At 41.5% G+C, this 22,967-nt stretch overlaps 1 protein-coding gene and 1 pseudogene across 2 annotated transcripts in view; one reads left to right on the forward strand and one right to left on the reverse strand.

Annotated features, from left to right (window-relative positions):
• Positions 1-445: 445 nt before the first annotated feature.
• Positions 446-1,994, forward strand: LOC311601009 (RRP15-like protein; annotated as a pseudogene). Its single transcript has one exon. The product of its transcript is annotated as an RRP15-like protein (transcript).
• Positions 1,995-8,083: 6,089 nt separating this feature from the next.
• LOC311601004 (cytochrome P450 2J3) overlaps positions 8,084-22,967 on the reverse strand; it is a 29,811-nt gene continuing 14,927 nt past the window's right edge. Inside the window, exons 6-9 of the mRNA XM_084788305.1 lie at positions 22,706-22,844; positions 19,813-20,000; positions 17,602-17,740; positions 8,084-12,669 (exon numbers count right to left, since the gene is read on the reverse strand). Of these exons, the coding sequence (XP_084644431.1) occupies positions 12,491-12,669; positions 17,602-17,740; positions 19,813-20,000; positions 22,706-22,844 (645 nt within the window). The 3' untranslated portion in view covers positions 8,084-12,490. The remainder of the gene's footprint in view (positions 12,670-17,601; positions 17,741-19,812; positions 20,001-22,705; positions 22,845-22,967) is intronic.

Here is a 22,967-nt window from a genome sequence, read left to right on the forward strand (position 1 = left end):
CTTCAATAAACCAGAAATCGAGAATGAATAAATTTCTAAAACTTTACTTACAATTGAATAAAAGTATATAAAGTATGAACAGCTTTAAAATAATAAAACATTTACCAGCGAAGGAAAGATCACAACTGGATGGAATTCCTGATGTCCAACATCCCACAAGATGAAAAGAGAGATGAAGCTTTTCAAAGTCAATGTTTTGGGGATACAACAACAAAAAGAAATATCTAGAGAAATATGACAATATTCTTGATGAATATAGACATATAAACAACACAGTGCTTACGAATAAATTCAACAGCACATTAGAAAAATCATGCACCTTAACTTGGTTTCATTCCAGGAATACAATGATGACTCAACATTTGCAGAGAAGTAAGTTTAATATGCAAACAGGATCAAGGGTCACACCTCAATTTAAAAAAAAGGTGACTTCTGTGGAGTCCAAATGGCCTTGGCCATCCACCGCTCACATGTGAGCCTTGGGAAAAAGCTGAAGCATTCCCTGAAGAAGAAAAGGATTAAAATGGTCACCAAGGCCGCAGTGTCAAAGCTGGAAGAGGAGCTCAAAGACCCTTCAGACTGACAAGGGTCAGTAGGAAACTGTGATTCAGAGATGGACCAGTCAGATGATGGAGCTGTAAAGCCAACAGTGAGGACAATGTTGAATCCTCTGAGGAAGGAAATGAAGATGCTGCAGAACCCAGTGCTGGCACTAATTCAGGCTGGGCAGATGCCATGGCCAAAATCCTTAACAAAAAGATGCCTAAAATAAACTCTCCAAACTTACCAAAAGCAAAGAGCTGGAGAAGGAAGAGGAGAAGGAGAAGCAGGAGAGGGCAGAGAAGAGGAAGAAGCTGATAAGAAGCAGGAGATCGAGACCACTTGCAGAGTGAGCCAGATGTTGTCAAAGACACAGAGGCAGAGAGGAACCTTCGGAGGACTGAGGCGAGGGGTGAGGTGCAGCTATTCAATGCTGTTCAGAAACTCCAAAGGAACTTTGGTGAAAAGGCTGAAGAGGCAGGAGGCTCCATCAGGAAGCTAGGCAAGCTGACATCAACCATTTCCAGTGAGGATTTCATCAGTGTTCTTCATGGTACTAATGAGGACAGTCCTGCTGAGAAGAACCCCAAAGTCAGACAGACTGAAGTGAAGTCAGAAGAGGGCCCAGGGTGGAAGACCCTGCGAGATGATTTCACCATGGGGGCCCAGGATGAAGGCCTGGGACAAGGACAGCGATGAGCCCGTTGGCTGCAGGCCGGGGTCAGCCAGTGACTGAGCAGCCAGCTCTCCTCCAGCATCACTGAGGCCATCTGCTAAATGCCATGACTTCCTGAGGACATGGGCTGCAGTGCTCCTCTGTATGTGCAGATTGTAGCTAAGTTGTATTTTTAACCCTTATATAACTGTAAGCCTTTTCCCTAAGATATTTGTACAAAGAAATATGTGATCTTGAGCAGTAAGATGTGCATTTCTCTTTCATTCAGATACATACTGATCACACACCACTGTTTCTAAGGTGCAGTCCCAGTTAGAATGAACTGAATTTGGTTCAGTTAAGAGTTGTCTGCTTTCCCATTCAGATCCAGAGATCTGTGGTGGGGAGGGAGGGATAGTTGGTGTCATTTGTTTGTGTTGATAAGTCTTTAAGAAAAACCTATATAGTAACATTTCAAGTTGTAATCTTTTTTATTTGAATTTTAGAAACACTAATAAAGCAGTCTAGTATCCATCCATGATTTCTATGAAACTTGGCTCAGGTTACAAAGTTTGTGAGGGACCTAGGTCCTCACGTGATGGGTTTTCTTTTGAGAAGGATCTGTTTCTCTCCATCTTTCCATAAACTGAGCCCTGCTACTACCCATGCGCACACTTGCATCTGCCTCACCTGCCCTGTGTTGGAGCAGGATGGACAACTGGTGAGTCAGCCCCTGAGTGGAGTTTGCTCTCTCTCACAGGGCAGAGGAGCCACCCACAGTACTGTGTGCTTACTATAGAACAGGTCCAAAGGAGGATTTGTCTTTATCTCACTTTGCAACCGAAGTGTTGTATTAAATTACGTGGCTGCTGTTTTTGTCATTTTACTGTAAATGTCTGTAATCAAGACACTGCTTAGCATAGGTCAGCATTTCAACAGAGTCAACACACAGCAGTGTTCTGGGGAAACCTGTACAATCTGCAAGAGTTCTGACTCTCATAATAAAAATCAATACTTGTCTTCTGTTGGCTGTTTTTGGGTCAAACTAAGTGTTTCCAGTTTTCTGAAGCTCACATTTGGAGGATGAAAGCGAGGGAGTGACTGCTTGTGGAGAGCAGGCTGCCCTGGAGTGTGGAGTTGTGTTTATAGCCCTTCACTTAACTTCAGGAAGCTGAGCCCAGCTCTGAAAACACAAGGAAGGAAGAGAATGGTCACAGATTTCTACGTTCAGAAGGGATTTTATTCCATAATTAAGTCAAGCTGCCTCTGGAACAAAGTGTCACTCGTGAGAGGGGTCATGGCATAATTTTGCCATGTGGACATGTCTTCTGGGTTTTAGTCATGGTGTCTTGATTGCAGAATATTTAAGCAGAGCCGGTGTGTATGAGGATGGGTCTAATGTGAGCGAGCACATCTATATTTATTCTTGAGTCAGACCTCTGAGGTACCAGAGAGATGTGCATCATCGTGCCTCAGCTTCCCAGATCTGGGGACTAGAGGAGTGCACCACCACACCCACTGCTAGGTGCATGCAGGAGATGGGTGTTGTAAATAGCCTACTTTTGTCACCTTTACCCTGTGGATTCTTAAACACATTAAAATTCTTCTGTAACAAAGGGAAAAAAAAAGCTGTGTGCAGCAAACCCAGAGCCAATATCATAGCAAATGGTGGAAAATAGAAAACATTTTCTCTAAAATCAATAACAAAGCAAAGATTTCCACTTTCACCACACATATTCTATGCTGTGCTTGAACATTTATCCAAAGCACTATAACAAGATAAACAAAAAAAAAAAGGAAAATAAATTAAGGAAATAGACTACATATATGTATAATGTGTATGATCCTATACTTGAAGACACTACAAAATATATCAAAAATTTATTGCCTAAAGACAAATCAGAAAAACAGCCTATACCAGGTTAGCTCTCAGTAACCACCAACTTTTTGATACATCAATTATGGACCAACCTAGAAAGAAATCAGAAAAACAACTGTCATCAAGATAACCACTAAAACAATGAAATTCTTAGGAAAAAGCTTAATCAAGATAGTAATAGACATACAGCATGAACATTGCAAAGAAATTAAAGAAAATTCCAAAAAAATGGTTTGGTCGATTAATATTGTGGAAAATTGCCGTATTTCCAAATTAATTTACAGATTCAATGCAATCAACCCTAAAAATATCAATGATACTCATGAGGCATTAAATAATAGGAAGACACTCTTTCAAATTATACTATAGAACCCTAGTGGTGAAATCACTATGATACCGACACAGAGCATAGGTACAGAATGATGGAATTGAATAGAGGACCCAGACGCAAACCCGAGTAGCTTCATGTGTCTCAGTCTCAACTAAGACCCCCAAAACATATGCTGGGAAATGATAGCATATTTTTTTCAGTGGTTCTGGGGAAACTAGCATATCTTTATGCAAAAGACTGAAACTAGGTACATAGCTTTCAGTCTGTGCCAAAAGCAGAACTGGATACATAAAAGATTTTAATGTAAGACTTTACAGGAAAGCAACAGTGAAACACTTGAAGATATGGGAAAAAGCAATGACCTCCTGAGCTCTTACAGGATCTAATTACAAAATTGACAAATGAGGCTTCATGGAACTAAAAAGACTCTGTACAGCAAAAGGATCACAGAGAGAAGACTGCCTGTAGAAAAGGAGAAAATCTTTGTAAGTTATTCATCCAAAAGAAAACAAATAAATGACCAGCTAAACAAGCAAGACTCAAACAAATGTGCAATCCAACTAATAAATGGGCAAATGAACTGAAAAGTTATGCCTTAAAAGAAGTACAAATTGTTACTATGAAAAAGTCCAAAGTATTTAAGCACTAGGGAAATGCAAATCAAAGCCACATTGAGGTCTCATTTTATCTAGTTAGGCTGTCTATCATCTCTAAAACAAACAGACAAACAACAACAACCTATAAAACAAACAAACAACAATAGCAGCCTATGCTGACAAGAAATGGTTAGTGAATTTCTGGGGTCATAAATTGGGCTCTTGGCAGCCCTAACAAGCCAAATTGGCTAAGTCTTTTCAAGAGGCCAAGTAAACAGACAAGTAATAATGAAAAACAGAAAAATGATATTTATTTAATGTGACTGCATTTGGAAAAGGAAGAATGAAATCCAATGACCCAGCCATGTCCACTCTTGGGGCCCTATCTTGAGGTTTAGTTTCATGCAGAAGCTAAGACATGCATAACTAAGTAGGTCTGGCCAAGGTATAGCCACACCTCTCACACCTGTCACACCTGTCACACCTGTCACACCTGTCATCACACCATCATTGTCCGAGCTAGAGTCTTTTCAATAAAGTGTGGTGACAAGTTGCCAGAACTGTGAAATATCTTTCAGGATGACAAGTTCCTCTTGATTCAGACTTCTTTTCTCAGAATGACATTCCAGGAGAGACTCCAATTCTTTTATGGGCCACTGTTTGGAGACTTTTGCAGCCAAGGGGAGGAAAGTGATAATGGGGAGGGCTGCATGCTCCTCTTTACTATATTTTAATTCCTGCCAACATCTTTATACAATGTTTTGGCACTTTTGGAGAGAATGTAAATTAATCCATCATCTATGGATATTAGTACAGAAGATACTCAGAAAATGAATAATAGAGCTTTTATGCAACGTAGTTATACCATTCCTAAGTGTTCTCTTAAAGGAACCAAACTAAAAAAGCAATTGAAATGCCTGCAGTTGCATGCTTATTGCATCACCATTTATCATATTTTCTATGTTAATTTTTTCTTGCAGGAAATGGACAGCCTAGATAGGAAATCAACAATAGACCAAAGTACATTTTGTGAGCATATTTGATCCCACCAAAGTCCAACTTGGCCATAAGATTTTTCCGGTTTTAACAGAGCACAGATGCAGGGATACCTGCAAGAGTATGAGTGACACCAAAACAGCAGCACGGATGCAAAGGTCCAGCTGCCACGAGTGGTGACAGCTGCCTGTCCGTGTGGACTGAGCAAGAGAAACTAGATTGTAAACCCACTTTTACCCTGAAGCCTTCCCCATCGGTATCTCAGGGCCCCGTGCCTGGCTCATAGATCCCTCCCCCCTCCCTCCCTCCCTTCTTCCCTCCCTCTGCCTCTCTCTCCCTCTGTTCCTCCATCTGTCCCTTTCCTTTGTCTGCTTCTTTCCCTCTATCTCTTCCTCCCTTTCTTTCCCTGTACCCATCTCTCTCCTCTGCCCCCTCTAACACAAAAGGTCCAGTTAAGACCTAGGACCCTGGAGCTAGAGAGGTTCATCAATTAAGAACACTGGCTACTCTTGCAGAGGACCAGGTTCAGTTCTAAAACTCATGTGGCATCTCACAAGTGCCTATAACTACAATCCTCAAGGGATCAGATACCCTCTTCTACCCTCTGAGGGCACTGCATGTTATAAAAATGAAACATAGACGCAGACAGACTTGATTTCAACAGGCTGAAAGTGTTTTATTGGAAGACCAAGGGGCCTCAACCTTTCTGTGGTGTGTGTGTGTGTGTGTGTGTGTGTGTGTGAGAGAGAGAGAGAGAGAGAGAGAGAGAGAGAGAGAGAGAGAGAGAGAGAGAGAGAGAGAGAGAGAATGACACCACTGCATCTAGAAAATCTGCTTGATTTTGTACAGAGATTATGCTTGTTGTACCAAGGTCAGGTATTTCTTGGAATGATTGCTTGGTTGGTTGTATTGTACCTGTTGGGCCCCTATAACTGTTGTGCTGGTGGCTATAGCAGGCTGAGAGTCATTGGGATGACTTATATAGTCTTTGTTTGAGAATAGGGGAAAGTTCTGAGGGGAATGACAGGATAAAAATGTATATGAATAATAAGGAGGAAAGAAGCATTCAGGGGAGGGGCCAGAGTGGGAGAAAAGAAAAAGTCCATCTATACCAGACTTATGCTTGATTTTCTATCTAGTCCCCATGTCTTTGGGCACCATCTTAAAACGAGGTACAATTAGGATTAGTTGGTGTGGAACAGCTTCGCTCAAGAAGGGGAGCAAAAATTCCATCCATAAGATCTAGTCGTGGAGTACTTAGGCAGCCAAAGAATCGAGTTGGTCCTAAAGGATTGTAAACTGACCTGTAGTTTCTCTAAAGTTTTTGGAGAGCTGGTAAAATAGAGAGGCCAATTGTGTAGAGAAGGTCTCAGTTGAGTTGCTTTATTTATTTATTTATTTTTGGTTGGTTTTGGTTTTTTCAAGACAAAGTTTCTCTGTGTAATAGCCCTGGCTGTCCTGGGACTCTCTTTGTAGACCATCCTGGCCCTGAACTCATAACAATCTGCCGGCCTCTACCTAAAACAATTCTTTTTTTTCAAGAGTCATGCAAACTCCTTTTAGATGGTTAAGGTACAGATTATGTAGAAGTGGCAGCAGTTACAGTGCCTCAATGGAGAGTCCGTCCCACGGGCCACAACAGAAGTCACAGAAGGGAAAGGTCAAGAACAACAGCCAGGAGGGGTAACCTGTCGGAGGTTCAACCTTGTCGGAAACATTAAGAGAAAAAGTTAACAACATTAGTTCTGTGTAGTAAGGTTAATAACTATTGTACGATTGACTAGACCACATAACAGAGTTGTGTAGAAGGATACAGCAACTGTAATTAGCAGTTTGTTATATCAGACACCAGCATAAGGAACAAGTGCCTTGGAGCTTTGTAAAAGAAGTCAGTTAAATCCAGAATCTAATTGGCAATTTAAAAGAGAAATAGAATCTTATTGAGTCATTTTATAGAATTGACTAGCAAAATTTTTAAAGAAATCATTTGGACAGTCTGAATAAATATGAAAAAGTGTGAATTTGATGACACCATGTCTGGATGTTTCCTTTAATCATTGAACATGGGTGGTCAGGGTATGGACAATGGTATTAATTTTTATTAAGAGAATGAACTGAAAGGCAGGGTAAAGGGCCTGCAGGTTCGACGTCAGTTGGGTGGCAGGCTTAGGTACATGTCCCTCTGCTCACATTGTGCTTATCTTGTCAGTTTGGGCGACATGAAGGCAGAATGACTATTTGCCTGAGATGTTTAGGATGTGGGTGTAGACACTAAAGTGAAGAAAAGAGAATGCATCTCTCATCATGTGAGACATGAGGAGTGATTCATCTTTACTATAGATAAGAAGTTTTTGTTTTCTAGATTGGCCTATATAGCCAGAGTTGGTGACACCTACACAGCCAGAGACAGGAGCAGAAGACTTCTGGGCAGGTAGAAGGGGGTAGGTGGGAGGGTTGGTAGGAGGGTGGGAGGGTGAGGGAGGGAGGAGGTGGGAGGGTGGGAGGGGGAGGGGGAGGGAGGATGGGGCCTTACTTCTCCATGTATCTTTATTTTATAATGAGGGTAACATCCAACTTACTCTGGTAGGATTATGCTCCATCCAAAAGAATGACTTGAGCCTAGGGAATCTCTTGCCATCAATTATATTGTAAATATTGCCAATTTTACATTTAGTTTTTAATAGCCAGTTCTTTTTAGTATAGCTGATTTTGAATATTGTTTTATATTAAGCAAACTTTAAGTTTACTTTAAACTTGTTTTGAGTTACTTGCTTCAGGTTAACTTTGACAACATATAATAGGATTTATAAATTGCTCTCTGTCTCTGAGCTTGTCCCTGTAAATAATTATATTTATAGTTAGCATGGCTATAAACATAGTTCTGAGTACATTAAAGACCTTGATCATGGACAATGTGACTTATCATTAACTTGTACATCTTGGTTATCATTGATTAACAGTTCATAGTAACTTTTATAAGAATAGAGTTTTGTAATTATATTTCTGTTAAGTTTGAGTCTTAAAAATTACAATTTTTAATTGAAGCTCTTTTTAGTATGAAAATAAACTGTAAGCCATAGATACAGTCCACTTTAAAATTCTTTTATCATGTGATTTTTACAAAATATCACAGTTTCTTTATATGATTTACTTTCTCCAAATAGTTAAATGTTAACAAAGTTGACAAAGACATACATAATTAAACATTCATCTTTAAGTCAGATTTTTGTCAACATGAATAGATCATTATAACCTTAGGAATTTATACATGGCATGCTGCAGTAAACAAACATTACTTCTACATGGATTTGTAACTAACATTTGTTGTTGTTTTTGGTATTAAGCTAACAAGAACCAAGACAGTGAGGGCAGTTTTCAGAGAGCTAAACACCCACAATGACATTTATTGGTAATTTTAACTTTTATACTCACATTTCCCTTTATAAAAAAATTAAAGACTATGGAATATAAAAGTAACAAATAAACTCATTGCTTGTACGAAAGTTTTCTAAAGAGGGTGTTATGCAACATAAGGCCTTTACTCAGTATATATAACTGTTTTTTATTTTTATTGCTGCGTGTATGGATCATCTTTCCATTTTAGCCCATATACCCAGAAAAACTTGAGGTTTCATATAACTAGGGGTGTAACCACATACAACCAGCTGGGAGGAGTAAACAGATGCTCTTGTGAAAGTGCACCAATGGCCTTGTCTATTTCCTCCTTATTTGAAGGAGTATTAATACTAAACACGTTTAGCTATAATTGTTTTAAGCAGGCACAGTGGGAGTGCTGAAGATGGCTAATGTTCAGCTTAAAGACATTGCACCATATCACTATAATAAATAAAAGAAGGCCAGATCCAAATGACATAGAGCGATGCAATGAATATATATTGTATGAGCACATATTGTTACTGTATCAGGCCTTGTAAGTTTTCAGGTAAATCCTATAGAAAACACGACAGCTTGTATGAATTATGTAGTATGTACTGTTTTTATTTACCAAAATCATTATTAAACTCATGTTTGCCTCATCTGAGAGAATTTAACTGAGGGAGTCTATTGAAACTATCTTACAATTATTACTGAGATATTTTAGACAGAAGGTTCTTTCTATCCTTTCCATGAAGGAGAAACTTGTTAGCTGGATTTATTAGATGCCTTTATACTACGAGATAAATAATAGTAGCCTCTATTGGAAATAATTTCTCCTTTATCTGTTTTTAGGTACGGAATGTCAAGGCTGCTCTGACTAGGGAAACAGGTACGCTAACTGCAGATCACTTCTCCCTTGGCTCCTCCAAATCGAATCCTCCAGTCTCATCCCCAGCTCTGCAGCAGACCACCTGCTGTGGCCACCTTTTTTTTTTCCCCTGCCCTGCACTCAGCTCTCCCTCTCCTCACTTTCCTCCCTCCACTCCTTGCTCTGTCCGAGACTCCCTCCAACTTCAGCAGGCGTCCCAAGGGAACCCACAAGCCACTCCACCCAGCGAGGCAGAACACTTGCAGATCTTCATGTCTCCCGCTGCTCCTTCAAATTCGACCCCTGGAGTCTCATCTCCAGTTCCACAGCAGACCTTCTGCCCTGGCTTCTCCTCATTCTCTGCCCCCATTCCCAGGAGACTAAGCAGAACACAGTGGGACGCCATTCTTTCTTCCCTTCTGTGGACCCCCTCACACCTTCCCCAGTCCTTAGTGTCAGCTCCCAATATCCAGAAACAGGTTTAACCTGCGACCCCCAAACTGGCACATTCAGTGGCACTGTGAACCTAGTTTACAGTTTACTAGCCATCCGTGGCTGGTAAAGGAATGGATTCTAGAGGAAAACCTACTGCTTCAACTTTCCTAAACCAATAGGTTTTCAAACTACATTGTTCATGGTTACCCTTAGGCTCAGAGATAAGTGTAGCACTCACCCGTCATCAAGGAAACTTCTTTGGCATCTCATATATACCATTACAGAAATCCATAGCTGATCGCAATGCAGACTCTGTGGGGCGCTCACTCTCAGAAGGCACATCTAAAACACAATCCTTACAGTTAAGCACCCTCACTTCTCCTGTATATGTCCTGTATACGAGGTGTCGGGCAGAAATGAAGAGGGCAGGGTTTGGGGCTTCCAAAACAAAGGAAGAATGGTTGTTGGAGATTTCATTCACCATTTCTCTCACACAGTTCTTGGATTGGAAGAAGACTGACACTTTACATCACTTCCAGGGAAGTGAGAAAAACAAGAGACCAGGCTCATGGGTGAAAGTTTTCATTAAGAGTCACAGTGAATTATTTTGTGATGTGCACTGCACCCATAGAGGGAGGTAAGGCCTGAGTATTACCTTTATTATATTTATTGTGTCAAGATCAGGCTATAAAAGTGAATCTGTAAATTGGGCCATGCTCTAAATGACTCCATACCATATAAACAATGGTTTACCAGGCTGTGCCTTGCTTTGAGACAAGCAGAGTTGACTCCACATTGAGTATGGAAGACGACAGTGCACTGGATGGACATGAGCAAAGACAGCAGCAGTACACCACTCATGCAGTGCAAAGTGATGACTTATCCCCAAGAGTAGAAAGTGTGGCGCCCTATATATTTATTGTGGTGAATTTGGCCTGAAGAAGCACATGGGTGTATTAAACTCATACCCAGAGGACCCGGCAATCCTAGATAAAACTTGGAGATTCTTTTTCTTGGTGAGTGTTCCATAGAAAAGCCCAAAGAGAAGTTTCAGGTAAGGCTATTTTAACAACACTGTGCATAAACAGACAGGATCTGAGGTTTAGATCTTGACGCAAGAGTAGCCACTAGACTAAGGAAATCCCTTGCTCCCTGCAAACTGAGTCTTTCCCTCTATTAGCAGGAGAGCCCAGATGCCCCTGCTGTGTCTGCTAGAGCACACAGGCTCTTTAGGTCACCTAGTCAGGCAGGAGAAGCAAGTACAGCTCTAACTGCTTGGGACCCAGTGCTTTGCCTCAGTGTGGTCTTACCCTTTCTTTTTTTGCAGCTGGAAGCCACTGTGAAGCATCTCTCAGAGGCCTTGATTCACAGTGTCCCCACTCATGGCAGCCATTGCTTCTTCGGCTCTCCCAGCCCTGTTTGATTTGTTGTCGTATCAATAGAGGGATCCTTCATGCCTAGCAGATCCCAAGCTTTGACTTCCTCATCCTTTTTGAAAGTCCCTGGACATCCTGGCCTCTTAGCCCTTACTATCACTCTAACAGAGACACATATACAGATACATTTCTGTGTGATTCGAAAGTGTGATCTCACAATTAGCATTAGCCATTCCCTATAAACACTGTCCTTGGCAATCTCAGGCCATCCCATCCCCGGCATGTCCTGCTTCCTTGCTATCATGGTTTGTGCTGCTGTTTCTCAAGGTGTTGGATGAATTGGTTTTTCACAGCAGCACAAAATCACCAATCTTTGGCCTGTTTGTCTCTGAGTTATTGAAGTCCCAGGGACCTAGCTTCTTGAGGACCAAAATATTTGGGGGTGATGTCTAGTTTATTGGGCAACTTTATTTGTCATTTTAATAGTAAGGAGGTCAACATTTTCTGTCAGTGTTATTAGACCTATTTTATCACCATTAGCTGCCCTCACTGATGACACCCACAAAAGATTCTGGCACTAATGATGGTCTGCTGAAAAATGTTTTGCCAGGGACCAACAAGTTCAGCCTGGCAACAGGAACCACTTAATCTTAAAGGTCATTGGCAAGTGACATTCACTCCCAACATAGCTAAGTCGTATGTAAAAATGCCTCTGGATAAATGTCTAATGGAGGACTCTAGGCAAAAGGTTACTATAGAAACAGGACATCTTTCCTATTTGTTCTCCAGACCTGGCTGCAGAATTTGCTTTCCTGTGGTTACACCTTACCATGTCCTGGGTCCAAGGTCAAGGTCCAACTTCTATATGTGAATCAGAGAAACTGTTTGCATCACACTACTTAGCCTGCCTGTTAGGAGTCAGCCTGCCCTCCTGACTTTCAAAAGGGCCACTCAGAGGCAGAGCAAGGTAAGGCACCTGCAGAACTGGCCAATGAGCCTTTACGGGCATCCTTCCTGCTCACACCCTTGGAACAGTTGCAATTCTTACTCTCTGTAGCACTTTGAACTATGTCCACAGTCTAGAAGCAAATGCACACCAATGAAAGGAGAAAAGTAGGCAGCAAAGTAAAGGAATGGCTTTTATGAAAGTTTTTATGATTTACTTATCAATTTAATCCATTTAATCCACCATTTACCATGATCCTTGCAAACATTTTCTTTACTGGAGAAATCATTTTTTCTCATAGGTCTTGGGTGAATAGCTATGTCACTGAGTTCATAAATGGCTCTCCACTAATGAGCCCATAACTTGATTCGATTGCTTTAGTCTCATTATATCTATTTCCTCAGTCACCTTAATTCTATCCCCTCAAGGATGGGCAGGCACCAGAGTGTTCCAAGCAGATGGCCTTTCTTCATGCTTCCCCTTCTCAACATCATAGCCTAGGAATAGCACAGATGCGGTGTTTGACTGGGGAAATGGTGACAGACATTCTGAAGTCCAGGCTCAGCTTCTCATTGGCTGGGGGCTTGAAGGTAAATTTTTGGATAAGAGAAGTGGTAAATATGAACAGCTCAGATCTGGCCAGTTGCTCTCCAAGACAAGCTCGCTTCCCTGTAAGATGAAAATAAAATAAAATAAAATATTCAGCATCTGCCTTGATTCCCTCGAACACAGAAGGCTAGAGTCCAGAATGACAGGGACCAGGCAGTGCCAGCAGAGCAGGGAGGGCACGGGGCAAGAGGAAGAGGAGCTGACTGGACCGCTGCGGTTAGCGTGAGTGCTTCCCACACTCACTTAACCAACATCAGCGAGACAGCAGATGATATGCTTTCCAACCTTTAAAAGGAAGGAGGAAAATGTGAGAAGGTATCTGAGCAGGGTTCCTAAGGCACAAGTCATCTTTTACCTAGGCCCACTGTCCACCTTCACCTTGAGTGATCTCAGTAACAGATGGCCTCCAGAGCTCTTTGACTATTTGAGGCGACATAGGAACTCTGGTGCTAGGTGGTACTCAATCATCTGCCTAGGCTACGGCTGCTCCGTCCCCTGCAGTGCACTATATAGTCACCATCATCATCCTCACTCTTATGTGCGTTGCTAATGCCTTCCTTTATTCCTCTTTTTCTTTTTACTTCCATGTTTGTTAACTGAAAATAGATTTTTTTCATATATCCTGATTATGATTTATCCTCTTTCAGCTCCTCCCAGCTCCTCCCCACCCACTCATCTACCCAAATCTATACCCTCTCTTTCTTTCTCTCATTAGAATAGAGACAGGTATTGAAAAGTAGTAGTGGTAGTAACAACAATAATAATATAAGAAATAATAAAATAAAATAAAGCCAGAGTAGGAAGAACATCCACTGAAGTACTGTGCCCTCACTATAAAAATCAGCAAAAAGGCAACATGGAGAGAGTAGAGGCGATTTATAAGTGCACAGTCCAGACAGAACCGGGAGTGTGATGATTTGCGTGTCAGCGTTGTCACGGGGATTCCGCTGAACACCCTAACAGCTATTGTCTTATTCAGCTCTCTAAGTTACTTTTGCTACTTTGCTTTGCTCAGGAAACTAAGTCATATACCAAACGGATCGCCAATTCATGCTTATGATTTTTCCCTCTACCTTTCACAGCTTGGTGAAGAGAGAAGCAAATGCCACAGGCCAAACTATTCAGTAAGCATGTGTTATAAAGGCGCTAGTGTGGTAGTGTGTGCCTGTGTGTCCCACTGACGTGTCTAACTCATCTCTGCCCCTTTCACCTTCATACTATTAAGAATGTCTGTTAGGGGTATGATTGGTAAGTTTCTAAAATAGAACCAAGTTAACTCTGTTGTAAATTCTCAAGATTCTTCTAGAAAAATTCCTCTGTTGGGGCAAAAATTAAAAAAAAAAAAAGTCAGGACCCGGAATTCAGGAAGAGGCTCCATCAGGGAGCACCATGTGAGTGACAAGCCCACTCATTTTCACAGGGCTAAGTCCTTCATACTTGAAAAACATGCAAACACTTTGTTTCCTGCATAGTCTCTATGACTGGACATCGTCACAGTTAGCCTGCAGGAACAAACATGACTTTGAAAGGATGAAAACAGTGGATATTCAACTTAGTATAAATCAAAGAATAGGTCCAAGATCAAGGGTCAAAATAAACCTTTTTTCCTTTATATATATATTTTTATCAGTTGTTGTGTTGGAGTGGCAGACAGCTCACCCCCACTGCCTGGATAACTGTGCTTGGGCCATCTCACATCACAGAATACAGTTGTCTGGCCTCAGTACTAAAAGGAGAGAAATGACCCAGGCTTCTGTCAAAATTCTTCCCAAGCATTGCCCATCTAAGTCATTAATTTGATGAATTCAAAAGCAAAAGACTTACTAGCACAAAGCTGTCAGTCCTTTGTCTATAAACAGGCAGGATTTGAGGGCTCAAGAAGGATTGTGCCATCTGTCCTACTATTACAGAGGTAATAACCCGATTCCTACTCATATTTGCCAAGAGAAAAGAAGCTGATCTCTGAAATCCCTTCATCCAGGGAAGCAGCCCATAGAATATCAAGAACACACAGGTGGAAAACCTAGCTGCGTGCCAAAGGTAGGCGTGAGGCAGAAAGTAGTGACAGCTGTTGGCACAATGCTAACCCTAGTGATGTTTTAGGTTTCTACATTATGCTCAATTTAGCTAGTTTTCATTATGACATACCAGTATGAACATCCTTAGGAAATTAAATTTTATTCTCCTCTATCAGAAAGAGATGCTGAAAGCAAGAAAAATCTCACCACCCTCTTCCATGAGTTCCATATTGTGTGTACTTGTTCTTCGGTGCTATTCCAAAGACTGTAATTGTTTCTCTCCCTTTGAGTTGTGACTGTCCCTATGGCTTGAGTAGGTCACCAGAATGCAGTGGGAGTCATGATGTGGCCATTTGCAGCCTGGAACTTACCAGGCCTGTGTGTTCCTGTCCTCCCTTTGGAATATCATCACTACCGTATCATTAGAGAACTGGTTTGCAAAGGGGAAGTGGATAACATGGAATTAATACAATTTTTTCAGGTGAGGTTATAGTAGACCTTTATTTAAGCAGCTCACCCCTCACACATATAAGATCACTTATCCTGTATGCTCACGAATAATTGCTAAAAACTAGTAAATTGGGGCCACTTGTTATGCAGCAAGACAATGATACTTATCAACTCAGTGAATCTTATAGTAGAAGGAACTGCAACCAGGGAAGAGAATTATGAGCTAGTTGTAACAGAGAGTTAGTCTAGAAGTACACAACTTAGCCTGAAGCCCAGTTGTGCTAATACTATGCTTGGAATATTTTGAGTTTGCCTAGTGAAGAAAGAAGATGCCTATCCATTTTCTCCCCAGTTATGAATGAACAGATGAACTGCATGAGATGGTGTGCTTGCTAATAAAGTCCAGAATTAGGAGGGTACAAAAATAATTCCTAATAACAAGGCACCACTGAATCACTTTGTGTGGCTCTTTTTATTCTCAATATAATGAAGCTGGGAAAATATTTTTATGTCAGGGGAGAAGTGAAGCACCCACGGGAAGGAGATATTTAAACCATGAAGAAGGCGGTCTATCCTCTGTTTCGTGTCTCAGGCTTTTTCTCCCTCTTTGCTCATGAGTGTCTTACAGTCCCTTCCACCACAGTTACAGAACTTCACGTCAGAACCAAGAAACGAGGAAAGCTTTATAAATGAAAATAGCAGGCCAGAAACTGTACTGTGATGCAAAAGTTGAAATTATTTAACTGGAAAGACTGAAGAATTTCTATACCTTATACCACCTGTTCTTATGAGTGAGTTATGGCGGGTGAGGTCTTTTATGTTTTTATTATATAAATTCCTCTACTGGGTTACAAATAGCAAATTAACATTATAACAATAGAAGACCTTGCCAGGGATTGTGCCTAAAGCAAGATCTCACTTAGGTAAGAAGGCACCATTTGGAATTATTATCTCATGTGTACATTTTAATAAGTAAGTAGCTCCTTTGCCTGGTGTCCTCCCATGTCCTTACTAAGCTTGAGTCTATTTTTAAGTGAGAGAGAACTCCTTTAAAATAGCTTGGGATATTTGAAAATTCAATAAAGATGTCAGTTATCTATCTTTTTTAAAAAAAACAAGAGGCAATAGTCTGGGCCTCTGTTCTCAGTGCTGGGATAAACATATCAAGGGAAGCTGAAAACTTCATTAGGAATAAAGGAGACCACCTAAAACAGGGGTAGTCTGAAGATGTCCTGGCACAAGTATTCTGAGATTCAAAAACTTCAATACTGGACCACACACTCTGAGCAGAAAGGATCATCAGCCTAGCTATAAAACTTGCAATATACAATGATGACCTGCCTACAAAATATGCTGCTGCAATAGTGGCATAAATGTTGTAGTAGTAACTGACCACTACCTGATTGAATGTAAGACCAACTCCATAATATGGAATGCATCCCTGACACTGATTGGGTGGCCATGAACATTAGGCTGGAGAGGCCATATAAGAGAAAGCAAATGCTACTGTTCTGCTAAAGGAACATAGCAATAACATGCCTCCCTATAACATTCTGTTATCTCTATAGATAAGTGCCTTGCTCAGCCATCATAAGAGAAGCTAGACAAAGTGCAAAGACAAAAAGATTTTGGAACACTCAATTCTAAATGGGACATCTTCATCAAACCCCTTCCGTCAGGGCTCGAGGAGCAAGACACAAAGATTATAAGAGCCAGAGTGGACAGATGACTCAAAGGAAACATTTTCCTCCAGGAAACAGGACTGATGTACATATGAACTCACAGAGACTGTGGCAGCGTGCTTGGGCCCTGCACAGGTTCAAACCAGACTAGATCCCAGCATTGAGAGGGAGAAGTAGACACAGGATCTCAGACCTAAACAAAAACCTCTCTACAATTGACAGCCTCTTTCAAAGGCAACATTAGTTTGTTCCAATGGAGTCTCATTGGTTACATTAACCAAACGTAATGGTAGGTTCTATGCACAACAGGAGGGGGCCAAAACAAAAACAGTTAAATGATATTTTTGTAGACATTTTGTCTCATATTGTGTTGCTTGGGCATTTTTAAGAAACCTTACTGGTCTCTGTCTTGTATAAGCCTTTTGCTTATATGTTATGGTTTCCAATTTTTAGGGGTTTTAGAATGTGTGTGTGTGTGTGTGTGTGTGTGTGTGTGTGTGTGTGTGTGAGAGAGAGAGAGAGAGAGAGAGAGAGAGAGAGAGGGAGGGAGGGAAGGAGAGAGAGCCTATTTGCTTATTTTTAAAGAGAATAAGGGAAATATAGGACAAAGAGTAGGTGAGAAAATGGAGAGGACATGGGAGGAAATTGGAGAGAGGCCACTGCTATAATAATATATTGTATACATTATTTTAATAATAAAAGAGAAAAAGGAAAAAGAAAGATGGAGCCACAATGGACATGCTCATCTGGAGACATCCTAACTACAGCACAGAGCTATAGGGAGGAGAGGAGGGAAAGGCTAGGGAGGAACCTTGAATCCTCTCCTGCTCATTACTACTCACCCATTGAAAACGGCAGAAAGGAGTCTCTCTTCTTAAACTGTCCATTCTCCAAAAAGTGCTCTGGGTTGAATACGTCTGGAGTGGCCCATTCTTTGGGGTCCCTGTGCAGCGCAGTTAGGTTGGTCAGAAGCATGGTTCCCTAGGGAAAGAAGCAGAAGGTAAAGACTTAATGAAAACTCCCACAGAGACAGGCGATGATACCCAACCTCCTACACCCGGGATACTTGACATCCTGAACTCTCTCACTCTCCTCAACTAATGTTCTGTTGCCTGACATATCCCAGCCATTTACAAAGGTAGGTATACCATGTCTTTAAATATATATATATATATATATATATATATATATATATATATATATATATATATATATATATTTACTTACTAAAAAGTGCTTAGCATAGGTCTGATAAGAGGATGCGAAAGCATCCATGGGAAGATAATGAGCCTGCTGCTCACCACAATTAGGACCGTAGCAGCTGTATGCTAGGATATCTCCATCACCTCTGATTCTGCACACATTATTAAACCACCCACTAGCTATGACTCTGTTTCACAGTTTGAATGCTGAGTGGGCTATGCTTAGTTACGTTGCCCACCTGCTCATCCAGACTTGGAGAACAGGCTTCTCATACCCCTAAATCAAAGACTCATGCTGTGTACCACCAGAGTCACAATTTGTTGGAAGGTACCCTGCTCTTTGAGGTTGCCGTCCTCCCGGTCTGGATAGCCATTCTGAGCTTGGCTTTATGTGGCCCCCTTCTCCATAGCAGGGCCCCTGTTCTCTGCCTGACACCATCTGGAGAGTGTCTTTAGACATAGATGCTCCTATATACGGCTCTTGACACAGATCCCTGCTAGCTCTCCCCTCCCTGCGCCTATAGGATGATTAGATACTGTGTTCCTGTTCATATGATAGGAGTGTGCTGCCAAATGCAAAACAAGCATCCTTAAAGTGCTTGGTTTAAACCAGTTATGAACACCTATCCTGGAAGCCCCTACCCACTCCCCAAGGGCTATGTAGCCTTTGTTCTCCCTGATTAAAGTTGAACGAGCTCCTGAAGTGGTTCCCGGTATGTTTGATCTCTGCCGTGCTTATGGCCTGCCAAGCCTTGTGTCTCGTCTTCTCTCCTCTTGCCTCAGTGGGCTGGTGGCCATCATCGCCCACGGGAAGAGGAGAGCCACAGTTGTTCACTGTTCCCCTCTCACTGGGCTCCATAGTAACCCTCCTCTGTGATCTCAACACGGCCATGTTCCAATGCTTCCTGTTTTGAAAGGAATAACCCTTCCCGTTTTGGCACATAGCTAATTCCTAACTCCCCTTCAGTCTGCAGCTCCAGGATCTCTTCCTTCAGAAGGACCCATTGACCCCTTCAGCTGCCTCTCCGCACTGCAGCTTGTCAGAGTCACACAGAACCAGAATGCTTTCCCTCCATCAGTCCTCATGGTTTATAGGCAGGATCCTTCACTATTCAGGTATCCCTACTCCAGACTCAAACCTCGTCGGTCTTTAAGGAACATTCTCTTGGTTAACAAAGAATAACTTCTACTGTGAATATAAGTTTATATGTAGTCTCTTTACACTTCCACACGGAGCCGATGACTTGCCCTGACTGCACTGTGTAGAACATGAAGCTTCGTTTGGCTGGGTAACGAGCTTGTACAGTGGCAGGAAGTGAAATCAGCATTGGAACAGGCCTATCTGCCTCAAGGCCATGGTTCTCTGCTTCCATTGAACGTAGCCATTTAGATTTCTCAGTGCCCACAGAGTTGATATTATAGTCGGTGGGAGAGTTTGGTTTGGTTGTCTGAATATGGATGAGTGGACAGGAAAAAAAAATGCAAACAGCATTGGAAAAATTCAGACCTCACTTCAAGCCATGAGCTTCTCAGTGACAAGTGGGACAGTAAACACAGTGACTGCTCTCTGTCTCTGCAGCAAAGGTCCTGTGCCACCATTAGAACAGAAAATGTGCTAAAGGACCCAGCAAACAAAGTCAGGCTTGGCCTAAACAAGTCTGAGCTAAGCATCTTCTCTTCTAGACTCCTCATAGTAGATTTAAATATCTTCTAAGATACATAAAGGGCTTTAGCAGAAATATACTTCTCTTCCTATTAAAATGGCCAGTAATACATGTTGCCTTTTAAGTTCATACTCCCAAGATGATGCCAAAGACTGACTGGAATATCTGAGGCTGGGAAATCGGTTACCTTCGGCAGGTCATATCCACAGAACTGGGTGTGAACTGAGACTTCCCTGGGAACATTAAAGGGGATGATGTTGCCTATCCTCTGCACTTCGTGGATGACAGCATTGGTGTAGGGCATGGCATCGCGGTCGGCCAGGCTGGGCAGCCTTCCTTGGCCAATCACTCTGTCAATCTCAGCCTGCACTTTTTCTGAAAACAAAATAAAACAGGAAATTCTATTAATTTTAAATGCTAATACTTTTGGGCTGGAGAGATGTCCTTAGCATAGGGTAGAGTATTTCCAGGAACCCCAAGTGCTTGCTGAATAAGTTCTAACAGGAAAGGGTCACACCTGCAATCTCTGCCGAGGGCTATATGTTGGTCCTCAAGGGATCTGAGGGTCCCCAAATCAGGAGAAGAGAAAACCCTGCTGAGAAAGAGAGTTCACTGCTGTATATGAAACTCAGAGGCTATCTGGAAGCACCAGACATTGACCCTAAAAAGCAGGGTTTCACATGCTACTACTCTACAAATGAAATTGTTTTAATATAAAATGTACACAATATAAATTTTATCACTATTACCATGGTGACTTTTGTGGCAGGGTACTCTCTGTAAGGCCAGGGTCACCTGGAGCTTTCAACACACCAATCTCATATCTATCAAGTATTGAGACTAATGGTGTGAGCCAACAATCACAGACCTTCTCCCCATTTTCATGAACAATTTACTAGCCTTTAATATGTTCATATTGTTGTACGTGTTATTTATGGAACTTCGTCTTGCAAAAAAGGGGCTATAGCCATGTTAAAAATACTTTTTTCCTATTTCTGCATTCGATTCAACTATTATTTCAGTCAGATAGTATTTGTAATTTTTGGGATCATCTTCTTTAACTTAGAATAGTGTTCTGAGTTAGTGTAGCATCAGCATCCATTTTCTGAGGCTGGAGGATGGCTTAGTGGCTAAGACCACTTGTTGCTCTTGCAGACAACCAGAGCTTGGTTCCCGTCACACACCTGGTGGTGGTTCACAGCCATCGCTAACTCCAGTTCCAGGGACACTGATAGTTTCTTTTGACTTCTGCAACTAGGAGACATGCACGCAGTACACATACATATAGGCAAAGCACACACACACACACACACACACACACACACACACACACACACAAGCAAAGCACTCATACACTTAACATTAAAAAATCAAAAAATTTGAAAAAAATTCTCACCTCTGACTAAATTTTCTTTTGGTCTCACGTATATTCCACACTTTATGTATTCATGGCCCACGGGTGTTCTAGTTTTAACATTTCCTGACTACTGTGCATGTCTTGAAATGAACATGATTGTAATTATATTATTTAAATCTGATAATTTGGAATCTTACCTTCAGGAGTCATGTCTATATCCTAAGTGAGTATATATTAAATTAAAAAAAAATGGACTTGGGACATCAAGATGGCTGACAGGGCAAAGTCCCTGCTGACCTTAGGTCTACATGGTGAAGGAGGCAACTGATTTCTATGACCTCCACACTTATATCATGACATTCTTCCACACCCCTTAAAATATAACACAAAGCTTAAATGTAATCAGATAGAAATGTATTTTAAATGGTGGCTCAAGATGCATATGGGCAAAGATAGATACATATTAAATATATATTTCACTTTAATAAAGAAATAAAGCATGAAGACCTAAGTTTAGACCTTAGAATCCATGTTTTTTTAAAAAAAGTCAGGTGTGAATGCAAAGGCTTGGAGTTCTAGTATATTAAGGATACAGAGACAAGTGGAACGCCTGGGGCTCAGTGATTATTTGTTGAATTCCAAGCAATTGAGGGAACTCTGCTTGAGGAAGAAGGTCTGAAGTTGTTTGTGGCCTCAACATGCATGTGTGCATATCAACATACATACATGCAGGGAGTCACTCACATAACATGCATGTACACATATCAACGTACATACATGCAGAGAGTCGCTCACACAAAGATAAAGATTATAGACAAATCTGACTTCACCAATAGGCAGAACTCTAACTTTCTCTTTTTGATTTTCTAAGTGTACTAAATTGACTTTATAAATGAATAAAGTGTTAGCCACAAAGCGATTAAAAAAAAAAAGCTTAATGATGTAAAAATTGGTCCTAAGCAACACATGCTAAACTGGTCTAGAATGTAGAGGGAGAGAAAGTGTGAGGCGGGTCACTCTTTCTTATGGACGACAGCCAGTGGAGCAGCATAAAAACAATGTACAAGGCTCATGATAGAGGAGCATTGTCATTGTTCATGTATGGAGAAAGAAAATGACAGCAATTTCCCAGTCAGTAAATTCCTAATACCTTAGACAGGTGGTGCCTTGGAAAAATCCTTCTAGATGCGGCAGAAACTGGAACAGCACACACTTGGTACAGGGAATACCTGATGTCATCACTTAGAGACAGGAACAAAGACCGAGACAAGAGAGGACACGAAACACAGGAAGTCTACTGTGCAGGGTGGATAGGGCTGAGGATGGGCAGAGAGGAGCATCTCACATGACTCCAGAAACCAGACTAAGGCATTTGCACAGTATCCAGAACAAAGGGAAATGTATAGCTAAAAAGGAAGGAGAGCATCTCCAGCTGCTCCTTGGGTAGAGCCACTCTGCTGGAACTGATTACAGTGCCACCTCCTCCTCTCTCTGCTTTGCTCTAGGATATATGCTCTGCGAGTACACAGATGGTATAATGTGGGTACTAATGAATCCATCACTGTCCTGATGGTACAAGTGGAGGATGCGCCCCTTCCCAAGAGCACCTCACCTCACACACACTCTATTTTTCCCCCACTCTCCATGCCTTCTTCTGGTCCCTTCTGAAACCACAGATTCCAGAAGCCTCTTCACTGTCCAGGTGCATTCACCACATGCTCACCTTGGACTTCTGGGTAGAGGGCCATGCAGAGCAGAGCCCAGCGCAGTGTCGTGGATGTGGTCTCTGTGCCAGCAAAGAAGAGGTCCAGAGTGCTGCAGATCAGGTTTTCTTCATTGAAACTTGTGGTCTTGTCTGGGTACTAGAAAAGACAGTGCATACTAATCTATTCAGATGGTTTGAATGAAGACCTTGGGATATGATTTTGAAAAGATTCATATAAAATGATATTCCATTTAATTTCCTCAGGGAAGCCTTTTTCTGT

The sequence above is a fragment of the Acomys minous genome (genome assembly GCF_964271855.1).
Source record: "Acomys minous genome assembly, chromosome: 1".
Classification (NCBI taxonomy): domain Eukaryota; kingdom Metazoa; phylum Chordata; class Mammalia; order Rodentia; family Muridae; genus Acomys; species Acomys minous.